General features: G+C 40.3%; 1 protein-coding gene across 6 annotated transcripts in view; it reads left to right on the top strand.

Annotated features, from left to right (window-relative positions):
* Positions 1 to 13,566, top strand: part of USP6NL (USP6 N-terminal like) — a 166,903-nt gene that overhangs the window by 12,387 nt on the left and 140,950 nt on the right. For all 6 annotated transcript variants that reach the window (XM_060776515.2, XM_060776521.2, XM_060776517.2 and 3 more), the window contains exon 2: positions 1,694 to 1,780. Coding sequence is in view for 1 of the 6 variants with exons in the window: in XM_060776521.2 (XP_060632504.2) it covers positions 1,777 to 1,780 (4 nt within the window). In the remaining 5 variants the exon portion in view is untranslated. The remainder of the gene's footprint in view (positions 1 to 1,693; positions 1,781 to 13,566) is intronic.

Raw genomic sequence — 13,566 nt, forward strand, 5'->3', positions numbered from 1 at the left:
ACTGTGACCTGGCCCTCTGTTGAAAAAGTTTGTGGACCCCTGACCTAGAGAGTCACAAGTTCCCTACTCTTAAACTGGTTGGAGATATGCTGTTCTTGATCTGAGTTTGTACTCATTCGACATACCTCTGGTTCTAGATCTGTTCTAAACATGGATGGAAATAGTTGTTGGAATTGATGTATTTTTGCTCACAAAAATCGCAGTGGCCTCAGGAGGTTTCCACGGGCCAATTCTGGGATTAACTACACCTCGTTATTAGCAACGTTATTGTGTCTTGCACTGAAGCAATAGGAAGCTTTTGACATACTAATAGTGGTTTGCTAACAGAAGGAGGTGGGAAGCTGAAATACTAACTACTTTAGGATACTCCTTGTCTTGAACTATTCTCATCCTAACCAGTAATTACAAAACACTGCTATTTAAAAAGTGTTTGTTGATTTTTAATTTTTTTCTCATCAATCCTTTTTTTCTTTTCTTTTGTGTCACTGCACGCCTACAAACTTGGGACTGTCATGTTTTTATGGAAACCATACAAGCTGCTATGTGTGACCTCTTATGTTTAAAGAAGCGGGTAGAGATTCTTTAAATAGGTAATCCATGGAGGGAATTTCACTGTTGCTTAGCTAGAAAGTTAAAAATGGTGTCATAGAAATGTGTTGGATATTTTTTATTTGTGTTTGACATTCTTATGTCATTTCTCTGGTGACTTCCAAAATCAGGTTACATAAAACCTCAGCAAATTATGATGAACATTCCCTTCTGCTTGACGGTTCTTATCAGATATGAGTATCGGATTTCTTCCAGATATACTGTGTCCTCAATAACCGACCCCCAATGGGAATGGTTGCTGGGAACACATAATTGGGAACAAAATACTTCCTTGCTGGATTTCAGACATATTTTCATTCTTTGGATTTGCTCTTAGATTTAAAAATAGTAGTCAGGGGTCTTTGGGGGGGCTTCTTGGTCCCCACAGGATTCCCAAGGGTCACGTTTGGTCCATAGGCTGTACTTTGCTTTGCTCACACTAGGATCAAAGTATGGGGGTTAAGAGTGGAGTCCTTTCAGTCCTGACCCAATTACTCTGGTTTTTCTTGTGTTCTTAAATCCACAACAAGTCAGATATGAAAACACTTTTCTTTACTTGATTGTGAAATGGCTATAAAGAAAAAATTGAGACCAAACGATGGCTGCATTTTGATAGTTGCCTCTTATGAACCTTACAAATAATATTATTTTGTCCACATTTTAAGGTTCACCTTTGCTTACGGAGCATTTTGAAAGTTTGGCTGCTTACTGTGCAGAATGCAGTTGCTTAATTTTTTTGAAGTATAACAAGAGACAGAATCTGTTTCAAATGAAAGCTGAAATAAAATCAGCGAGAAGGTCTGAAATGTCCCTGGAGAGAGGGAAAAAACAGATTTCTGGTGCTATACCCGGGAGGAATGTGGGAATTTGAAAGAATTATTGGCAAAGAGTATATTTAGTCTTGAATTTACTGTGGATTTTTTTTTCTTTTCCCATCAGTATAGCCACTCTAATGATATTATCCAAAAATATGAAAATTCATTATTTTAATGTCTTGAAAGTCTGTTGAAAGTGTTTTGTTGCTGTAATTTCTTGTTTAATCACGCTGATATATTCAATGGCTGATTTTGCTTTTCCTTGTTTTGTTTTTTCCCCTTCTGGCTAGGTCATGTATACCTCTGAGAGATCTTGGACGAGATACCTTGGTTTAATGCCTGTCTGGGATTATATGCAGGAAGTTTACCAGTCATGAGTGAGTACAAGTCCTTTGGAGGCTGCATAGTCTTTCAAAGCAAAACATATGTGTTTTATCTTTCTGTCACTGCTGCTGTACTTTGAAGTTTCTGTGTCACAGAAATTTGTAAATGAATTCCAACTTTGAATGGTTGCTCCCCCCTTTTTTTATTTGTTTGTTTGGAGCAAATAAGCCTTCCCATATGCCTTCTTCAGAGTAGGTAACCCACTGAAGTGACTAGGATCTGATCATTATAGTGATAGAGGTAAAAATAATGGGATCACAAACATTTCTAGTGCACTGCTGAATCCTCAAGAAGAATAATCTGTGATGCATCCTATATTTGGAACATCCTTCTAAGGGTGGCACCTATGGTATCCTCACTATACATTTTCTACATGAGTAACTCCTTGTTTTACTTGTACAATCCTGTATTCACCAAGTCTCCACTGCATGATTTCTGGCATTAGAGCTGATGTAATACAGTACGACCCTCCTATCCCCTCCCCCTGGTGGATACCTGAAATTGAGGATAATAGGGAATCATATATTTAGACTGCATTTGGAGTATGGGTAAGTGAAGCAATGGATATCAAATACGTAGATAAGGGAGTCACAGCGTATCAGAAATCTCCATTCAGGGATGATGAGAGAACTACTTTTCTAATTATGGTTGCTTCAACTCCTGGGAAATGAAATGCACATTTGTTCCACCTAAATAAGGGCCCCTTGGTGGTGCAGTGGGCTAAACTGCTGAGCTACTGAACTTACTGACCGAAAGGTCGGTGGTTTGAATCCGGGGAGCGGGGTTAGCTTCCACTGTTAGCCCCAGCTTCTGCCAACCTTGCAGTTCAAAAACATGCAAATGTGAGTAGATCAATAGGTACCTATCAGGTGGGAAGGCAACTGCACTCCATGCAGTCATGCTGGCCACATGACCTTGGAGGTGGCTATGGACAACACCAGCTCTTGGAGATGAGCACCACCCCCCAGAGTCGAACACGATTAGACTTAATTTCAGGGGAAATCTTTATCTTTTATAAATATAGAAACAGCACAAGAAGGAGATGTAGTTTCTATAGGAGCTCTCAAGCTTTTGCTTTTCACAACAACACGTTGTAGTATGCTGATGTTAGGCCAGTTTGTGTGGTATCAGCAGCTCGGCCAATACAGGATACCAATATCAACAATATTTTTGTTGCAATTCCACTATTCCTTCTGGTAACCATAGATCTTCTCTTCCTGTCCAAGGTTCAGCCTCCAACGACTGCAGTCTGCAGCTGCATTATGTCTTGCTGTGAATACAGTTCTTGGGGGGTGGGGGTGGGGGGGGGGGGTGGAGGACCCTTTAAAGGGGGGAAATCACAAATTATGTCTGCACTTATTCTCAGGAGAGGTGAGATTGGATAAAGGAGTAACAGAAATAAACTCATATTCATCTTGCTTTGTATTAAGAGTTAGAAAAATGGCTGTTCTATTGAAAGAGAGGTGATCTTTGACATTTAAATGAAATTACAATGATGATGATCACTTTTTGCTCTATTTGGTGCACAAGCTGAAGTGTAGATGCATTGCATCTTTCTCTGGCTGCATATCCTGGGGGATGAAGTACTTTTGATGGAGAAGCTGGTGGTTGCAAACAAAAAGAAAACGAATTAGTTAAACAGGGCATCTGTCTTGTTAGAAAGGATAAAGTAGTAGTCTCTGATCATTCTGTTGTGTGGGTTAGGAAAAGGAAACAAATATACTTGTGGGCAGGGTCACTTTCTAATGCAGAATAAAATACCGCTCTGCTCTGTGACCTTTCTCTTTAGAACAATAGCCTCAGATTATGTTGGAACCTGGAAGGCATAGTTCCTTCATTGAAAGGTCATCTCTTAATATACATTTTATCACTGGTTCTGCACAGATGCAGAAACACAGTCTCTGATAGTGTTGCTTTATGGAATAGTTACAAAGCTTAGAAAATTAATAACTTGGTGGACTTTTAAGATTTAATTTCAGACTTTAGACAAAAGTTTAAGGAGCTCCATTGGCTGCCATTTGTTTTCCGGTCCCAATTCAAGGTGCAGGTTTTCACATATAAACCCCCAAATGGTTTGGGACCCGCCTACCTTCGTGACCGCATCTCCTACCACAAACCTGCACGATCCCTTTGATCCTCAGGGGAGGCTCTCCTTTCGCCCCTTCCTCCATCACAGGTACGACTTGTGGGAATGAGGGAGAGAGCCTTCTCCACTGTGGCCCCCCAGCTGTGGAACTTGCCACCTGGTGAGATTAGACAAGCCCCCCCACCCTAGAAGCCTTTAAGAAAGATCTAAAAACTTGGCTTTTCCAATGTCCCTTTGGAGAGTGACCATATATTCAATTCCTTTTGTTTCATCCACAGTGTTGTCCTCATATTGCACTCCACTGCACCTTATTGAAGGCCTAACTCCACTGTTCCGTCCCCTATGAGCTCATCCCCCACAAATATATCTTTTTCATTGCTATCTCATCCAGAGATTTATCATTTTATGTCGTGTATTTGGCCTGCCTACTGAGTTTGATTTTTCATTATGTGTTTTTGCACTGTTTATTTTGCCTGAATGTTTTATTTATTTTATTGTGATGTTATTTTTGTTGTTCTGTATTTTATTTTGCTGTAATGTATTGCCGGGCTTGGCTTCATGTAAGCCACTCCAAGTCCCCTTTGGGGAGATGGTGGTGGGGTATAAATAATAATAATAATAATAATAATAATAATAATAATAATAATAGAGAATAATATAGTTTTGAAGATGTTTCCATTGCTGCCTCTGCCTAATTTTCTAAGGTCTAACATCCTCTGATAAAGACTGCTGGTACCTTACTAAGCTACAACCCCCATACCATTGAGCCATGGAAGTTAAAGTGGTGTCAAGCTGCATTAACATAACATGAGGCACCGCTGAGGCAGTTGTGATTTGACCTCTCTTCTGCCTTCTCTCTCCAGTTCCATAGAAATACCTTCTTCAGGTTTTTCAAAACTGTGATCCTAATTTTAAAATGTGGGATCAGCATTGCCACATAATGTAACTGAAGCACAGTGGCACCAAACATTATTCCTTCCTACCTAATCCTTTAGGTATCCACTTTTCCCCATTTGGATTTAGGCCCAATTCAGGAACACTATCTTTAAATTTCAGAGCCCTAAATCTCTAGCACCCATGAACCATGAACTCTGCGATCATGTCTAGGATTAGCTGAGGCTTTCATTGGAGTTAGATTTGGTTTTGTTATTTGGGATGGTGATTCAGAGAATTGCATTGGATAGACCACATCAGCTCTAGTTTCTGATACAGATGCCATCCAGTAGGCGCCATCTTCTCACCCACAGAAAATCATATTGAATAATCTAGAACTCATGTGGTAAGTAGTAATCTTTTATAGGTAGTCAGCTTCTCCCCTCCTGACATCCCCATTGCCTCGGCTCTATAAGAGAGCTGCATGGTTTCGAGCCAATGGTGTAGTCATGGTGAGGCCACAGACCATATTTTCGTTCTTGCGGACCACCAATGGTCAACGGACCACAGATTGGGAACCACTGAACTAGATGGAAAGTTATCGGAAGGTGCCAGGGATGGAAGAGACCTTTTTGGGACCTGTTTATTAGTTACAGAATTCAGAACTATCTGACACTTTCTTTGTTACCTTTTCAATAACAATCAAAGTTGGTCATTTTTCTTTAGATTTTTGTTGATAAAAGTGTGTTCATGGTTTGTTTACATCTGAACAGAAGTACTACGACAAATGATTTTATGAAGTCATCGTTTCATATTGTTTTATGAATCCTGACTTGTTTGCCCTGTTGCCCTGCATGGTCTTAACAAGATGTGGTTAACGATAACATCTTTATTTACTTGCAAAGGAGCAGCATGCCATATATAAGCTTTGGCTCCTTATTCAAAGCCATTAAAAGATGAAGAGCAGGAACATGCTAATTGGCCTTTAAGAATGGAGCTGGTACTTTCCCAGTGCTTCAGTAATTGTGTTTTTTAAAAAAATCTTGGTGCTTTCTAAATGTCAAACCTCCTAATTATAATCCCTGATCTCAAAAGAATGGTGAAAAAATTCTTTTAAGTAAAGATCTCTAATATAGCTACACTCATTTTTGCCAAAGGGCAGCCCAAAGATCAGTATTCTAGCTATGGCGGCTACTGTTTCCCCCCTTTTGCTGCTCTTATAGTAGGGAAGACAGTTGTCTGACTTAATATAACAAGGTAAAGGTTTTCCCTGACATGAAGTCTAGTTGTGTCCGACTCTGGGGGTGGTGCTTATCTCCATTTCTAAGCCGGAGAGCCGGCATTGTCCGTAGACACCTCCACCTAGGTCATGTAGCCAACATGACTGCATGGAGTGCCGTTATCCGCCCACCAAAGCAGTACCTATTGATCTACTCACATTTGAATGTTTTCATACTGTTAGGTTGGCAGAATGTGGACCTAACAGCAGGAGCTCACCCCGCTTCCCAGATTCTAACCGCCAACCTTTCGGTCAACAAGTTCAGCAGCTCAGCAGTTTAACCTGCTGTGCCACCAGGGGCTAATATATATGACTGAATATATGACTGAATATATTTAAGGGATATATGAAGATGGCAATCCTAAGTGGATGTAGTAACATTGTAGGGAGCTCAATACCTTGTGACATTTTAGCCAAGATACAATTTGGCTGTGGCTTTGGGATTTGAGCTATGCACTATGTGGAATCTGCTTGCAGGTTATTCCCATAAATAAACCTGGCCACAACAATCTCTGCCACAGCAAATAATTGTTTTCAATACGATAGGCCTGTATATTGCATAAAAGGTCCATCACAGAACTTTTGTATAATATTTTTTGTGTATAATTTTCAACCCTGTTTTCTTACCTGAAATGAACAACCAATGTCTTGGGTTTATAGTGTAGAGTCACACAGGAGGGCTCAGCGATGCCTAAAGATGTGCTTTGTTGGCCTCTAGCACAAATCAGTAATTCTTATTTCTGCTTCTTTACCATCCTTCCAATGTTGATGCTGCTGAAAACCTTTCAGCTTAGGAGGGGAGTGGAGGAAAGTGAATGATTTGCTGGACTAGATGGTTTCCCCCCCTTGTAATTCACCATATTCTTCCTATATCACAGCATTGTGCTGATATAACCACAGCAGTTTGGGCCTTGAGTTTGTGATCTGTCTGTATTGGGTCTGTGGCCCCCAAAAGGTCCAGGTGAGATGTGAATGCCTTCAAAGTTACCATCTTATTTGCTGTAGGGAAACAGGGAATAATCATCATGTTGGAAGGGAAACAATGACTTGTGCAAAGCGAGTAGAACATTTCCTATGCCTGTGCTCAGTAGTGTATGCCTGGACAGTTATTTTCAGTCTCAAATGCTTATCTCTTGTTCTCTTGTCAGAAAGCCATGTGAAATGCCTTGTGGCTATTTTAAGCCATGGTAATTGATGTTTTTGATAAAGCTCTTCTGTGGCTTTTCAGTGTTCTTAAGTTTATGTCCTTTCTGGTCAAAGACAACGAGATTGATTAGCAGAACAAATGGAAGTTCTGGAAGGAACAGTCCTGTGTTACCAAATAAATCTAGCAGGATTCTGTTACTATCTGTGGAGTTTGTTTATCTTTTTTCTCTTTTAAGGCAGGCCAAGCAACTCTGTACTTTTTGCTGTTTGCACATATATCTCTATATTACGTAATCAACAGTACATACACCTGGAATATTGTGTCCAATTCTGGGCATCACAACTGAAGAGAGATATTGACAAGCTGGAAAGTGTCCAGAGGAGGGTGACTAAAATGATCAAGGTTCTGGAGAACAAGCCCTATGAGGAGCTGCTTAAAGAGCTGGACATGTTTAGTCTGAAGAAGAGAAGGCTGAGAGGAGATATGATAGTCATGTATAAATATGTGAGAGGAACTTCCTGACTGTGAGAGCTGTTCAACAGTGGAACTCTCTGCCCTGGAGCGTGGTGGAGGCTCCTTCTTTGGAAGCTTTTAAACAGGCTGGATGGCCATCTGTTGGGGGTACTTTGAATGCAATATTCCTGCTTTGAATGCAATATTCCCACGAGGTCTCTTCCAACTCTGTGAATCTATGATTCTACATATCTTTATGTACTAGCCAATTGCAAACCTCTTAAGTACTATAATTGCAATGCAGTAGAAGCCCCCGGTGACGTAATGGGTTAAACACTTGTGCTGGCAGAACTGAAGACCAACAGGTCGCAGGTTCGAATCCCTAAAGAATGCAGATGAGCTCCCTCTGTCAGCTCCAGCTCCTCCAGCTCCACATGAGAGAAGCCACCCACAAGGATGGTAAAACATCAAAAGATCCAGGCATCCCCTGGGCAACGTACTTGCAGATGGCGAATTCTTTTACACCAGAAGTGTCTTGCAGTTTCTCAAGTCGCTCCTGACATGGAAAAAAAATCTCAATGCAATGACTATTCGTATAAAATGGGTTTAAAAAGTATTGAGAATGATGAGATTCCTTCACCTACCATTTCCAAATTAATGTTGAATTTGTTCAGGTGTTTGGTTTTGGACCAAGGCAGCCCAAATTAATTCTTATGTTGCTATAAAACCTGTTGCATGAAATTTTGGCTTGGAGAAAGTGATTGCTCAAAGTCATTTCGCTGGATAAAACAGGATAATCTTATTAGCTCCTTGTATTAAGCTTAGGTTTCTCGTAAAACAGTAATAATAGCAGAAACCATATTGTGAAAGAGAAGTGATACTGACTTGTATATTGACTTATAACGAATAAATAACTTATAATGGATAAATAACACCAGGGAATGCGGTCAGGGCTTCTCGTGGACTTCTTGCTTGTGGGTGTAATAGAGGACTCTCTGTAACAAAGCACCTCTGTTTAAAAGTACACTTGAATATGCTAGATGAGAAGTCTGTTGAATGCAGTCACTTTGGTCTGATATTTCAGTAGCCCCTTAGAAAGCTTGTCCAGTCTCTCACAAGCATACTCCTTGTTTTTGGCAAGGGACTTTTTGTTTTTGCAAAATCTCAGAGATGGTAGCTATCTGGAGGCGGTATGTCAGGCCTATCTGCAGTGATTCAAGTAGCTATAAAGTTGCTGCTTGGAGATTGTAGTTTTTTTTTTTTGTCGTGTCAGGAGTGACTCCTGGTGTGAGAGAATTGGCCGTCTGCAAGGACGTTGCCCAGGGGATGCCTGGATGATTTGAGTCGCCTGCGGGCTGATATGGGTGGGATATAAGTGATGTAAATAAATGATGTAAATAAAATGTTTTTATCATCCTTGTGGGAGGCTTCTCTCATGTCCCCGCATGAGGAGCTGGAGCTGATAGAGGGAGCTCATCCGCCTCTCCCCGGATTCGAACCTGCGACCTGTCGGTCTTCAGTCCTGCCGGCACAGGGGTTTAACCCACTGCGCCACTGGGGGCTCCACATTGTAGTGGTCAACAGAGAATGACGTGAAGATTCGAAACATCAATGCTCATTGACACATTTACAGATTTGGACTGCTTTACTGATAAAAAATATCTGATCACTTTACTTGCTTACACTTTACCCAATAAACGTATCTCTATGATCCACCTTGGAGGTTAAGATAGAAGGGGAGGTCCTTCTCTTGATCGCGCCCCCCTCACAAGTTCAACTGTTGGCAACGAGAGACATAGCCTTTGCAGTGGTGGCCCCTCGCCTATGGAACTCCCTCCTCAGAGAAATTAGATCTGCCCCATCCCTCCTGACCATTAGATGAAAAAACTGAAAACATGGCTCTGGGCCAGTAACAGGAGTAGTGCAATATGAGACTACAAATTAATATAATGACGACTGGGATTGGCCCTGGAATACGATTTGGATCATGTGATTTTAATTGATGTTTTAATGCTATGTTTTTAATGGGTGTAATGTTTTTGGTATTGAATTGTTGCCTTTGTAAGGCCGACCTGAGTTCCCTTTGGGGTTGAGAAGGATGTGATATAAATGTAAATAAATGCAAAATAAATAAACATTATCCTAAAAAATCTGTTTGTCCTACAGAATTTTGTATTCTTGACACTAAATGTGATTTTTTTTTAACCATATCTGTATTTTTAAGCTATTTTGCCTTTCTGCTATGGTCCATTGGATTTTTAACCATCTCTGCTGGTTTTTAAGTTAATTCTTTTTATATAATGGTCCATTTGAATATCTTGCATTGTCTCTACAGGATGGGCTATGGTCACATTATCTGGATGTAGTAATATTGGTGCTAGGAAGGAACTAGAGAAGAGTCACTACTCTAGGGCTCACCTCTTGAGCTGTTCTTCTTCATTGCACACCTCAAAGGGTGGAACTTCAATGAAATAGTGACATCTAAAAGCTTGACATCTCAATGTGCCTCGTGATACTTCTGCATGTGCCTCATCCTGAATGCAGTACTCTGGTTATGAATTGTGCAAATCACCCCTCCAGCTTTTATGATTTCATTACTTTCTGCTTTTAAAATATGTATGCCTTTTACCTTTACCTCTGCCTTCCTTTTGATTCCCAGTCATAATAAATAGATCAGATGCTGCAGCAGCTATGATTTCCCCCCTCCAGACAGTTCATTGGAACCATATATTTTCTGTTCTTTTTAAGCTTAGATAAAACCCATATGTCTTCTCCATTTTCCTCAGTCTCATTTCTTGTGTCATACTCTTGCGGAGTTTGTGGTAGCATCTGAATTACTGTTGAAAGAGAAACTTCCATTGTCTGCCAAGAGCTTAGTGGACGATGTGTTTAAAGAGAAAGATTTGGACAATATGTCTCTTAATGCACTAGAGCTTTATTGGATAAAGCTAAATGCACATTTTAGTAGTCAGAATTTATTACTGCTGTCTGTTTGCTCAGTGTTCCTAATGAATCTGTGTTATCTCCAGTACTTAAATAAGGGCTGATGTCCTCTTACAGTGCCTATGTCCCGTTTTGTCTTGGATTAAATATCACCACAGACATTTGCATGCTGTAGACTATTTGATCTCGCTAACAAACTGTGACAGTTAGAATTGTGTGGTTGCCTTACATTTCTGTGTGATGTGAAAGTGAGTAGTTTTGTATCATGCCTGTCTCCTCCTTCCCAACAAAACGGAAGGAGGTTGATATATAAGGGAAGCAGCAAAATTACTCTCTGCTGCCTCTCTGAATTGGATTGAGGTGAAAGGAAACCACAAAATACCACTGATTCATTTACTTCTGACAGAACTACTTTGCTTTTCAGTGTCAGCATGGGGGAAGTTAATAGTGATTTGTTGTCCTCAAGATTATTGTGTTGACTGGTTTTGTCTTCTCTTCCCATACAGTTCTAGTGTGTCTTGCTACAACATATGCATTTCAGTGCTTAGTAGGTTTGCTTACAAGTCTTGGGTTCATTATAGTTTGTTATATGTCTTCAAGTCAACTTATAGGCGTATGATCCTAGGGTTCCCTGGACAAGTTTTATTCAGAGGTGGTTTGCTGTTGCTTTCTTTTTAGGATAAGAATGGAGACCAACTGTGCAACTCAGTTGATCTCAATTGCTTATCACAACACCATTGTATGATAATGGTATGACAATTGCTGTCTTAACTAACTCTCAAATAAGTCAGTGTTGCTTAGCTATGTTGCTGCATTGGCTTCGGGTCTAATAAAGAAATTCATGGTGTCTTGAAATATAAAGATACAGCATTTCTGAGTGGTCAAAATGTTCCTCACACATGATTTGCATTGTAAATTCTCCACATATAGTGATGGATAGCATATACATGATTTACAATGCATAGACGTAAACTAAATAAATGAGACATTATCTTGTAACACAGGTGACAATCTTGTCAGTTCCCTTTTTACCTGTTGCAAGTGCTCCTGAGAATAAATAGTTTTCCTGAGGACACTTCATTAATTATAAAGGATGAGATTGCATCTGGTGTTACCTGGCTTGATATCTGAATTACTTAGTCGCTATGCTACATTAGCTCTTGACCTAAAAGAACTCTGAAGTATTCCAGTAATTTGAAATGGCTCTAGCTGTGTAGAAGTTGTGAATCAATATAGAGTGCCTCATACATTAGCCATCACAAACATGAGGACTAGTTGGTGGATATGGATTGGGCGAGACAAGCTGTTGTGGATGGGTCTCCTCTGAAGGGCCTCTAATGCAAAGGTGGGAATATGTGACCCACTAGATATTGATGTCTCACCATTGGCTGAGCTGATGGAGCTGCAGTCAAGGAATATTTAGAGGGCCACAAATTCCCTGTCCTAATGGGTGTATTTTGTGGTCAAATCCCTCTTAAAATAAAGTTGCAGTGGTTTGTGTTCCACTAGTGCAGTATTTCTCAACCTGGGGGTCGGGACCCCTGGGGGGGTCGTGAGGGGGTTTCAGAGGGGTCGCCAAAGACCATCAGAAAACACACATTTCTGATGGTCTTAGGAACCGTTTTTGCAGAGAAGGCTGAAGATCTCGCTGCCTGTCCTCATCCTTGTTGGTGTTGGTGAATGACAACTCCCAGAATTCAAAAACACCCCCCCCCCCCAACCCCACTAGTAGTTAATGTTGGCCATGCCAGTAGTGTGCCAAGTTTGGTGCAGATCCATTTTGGGCTGGGTTCAGAGTGCTATTTGATTATAGGTTAAGTATAAATCACAGCAATTACAACTCCCAAATGTCAAGGTCTATTTTCCCCAAATTCCACCAGTGTTCACATTTGGGCATATTGAGCATTCATGCCAAGTTTGGTCCAGATCCATCACTGTTTGAGTTCACAGTACTCTCTGGATGTAGGTGAACTACAACTCCTAAACTCAAGGTCAATGCCCAACAAACCCTTCCAATACTTTCTCTTGGTCTTGGGGAGTGCTGTGTGTCAAATTTGGCTTGATTCTTTTGTTGGTGGAGTTCAGAATGCTCTTTGATTATAGGTTAACTATAAATCCCAGCAACTACAACTCCCAAATGACAAAATGAATCCCCCCCCAACCCCACCAGTTTTCAAATTTGGGCATATTGGCTATTTGTGTCAAATTTGGTCCAGTGAATGAGAATACATCCTGCATATCAGATATTTACATTACGAAGTACCAATTGAAATAATGTGATGGTTGGGGGTCACCAACACACGAGGAACTGCATTAAGGGGTCATGGCATTAGGAATGTTGAGAACCACTGCATTAGTGGCTTATGTCAGTCTGTTCTTACTCTTTGACCCAGACAGTTGCGCATGATTGCTACTTCTGAATTTGGCTTTGTAGAACTAAAATCTGATTTAATTGGATACACGTAATAGGATAACTTAAAGGATAGATTGAGTCTTCCAGAAAACATTTATCCACATGATACAGTATTATCCTCACTCTAAATGTAGCATAAAACCCATTGGTCTAAGGCAGCATTATACTAGTGAAGAAGTATGAGTACAATTGAAACTATTTTTTTCCATTTGGGTTTCCAAGTGCCTTCAAAAGTATTTTTAGTGCACAGATTACTGTAGTGAGGAATGGACAGATAATGATGATATAGACAGAAAGGTGAAATGAAAATTTTACTGATACCAGTTTCTCCAATTTTCTTTCTAATGTGAGGCATTTTATCTTTGTCGACTCAACAGCTGCCTGTAAGCCATAATGCTGAGCACAAGAGAGCAATTCAGAAATTTCATTGACTTACCCTTGGTTCTGGGTTGAGTGAACTTGTTTTCCAAGATAAGCAGAATGGTGCACAACTGACTCCAATAATTTTGTTATTTTCATTCAATTTATTTGGAAACTAAGGGAAATACGTTGAATTTTGCATGTAGCTAGATTGCTATGGGTTTC

Source organism: Anolis sagrei, chromosome 5 (assembly GCF_037176765.1).
Source record: "Anolis sagrei isolate rAnoSag1 chromosome 5, rAnoSag1.mat, whole genome shotgun sequence".
NCBI lineage: Eukaryota > Metazoa > Chordata > Lepidosauria > Squamata > Dactyloidae > Anolis > Anolis sagrei.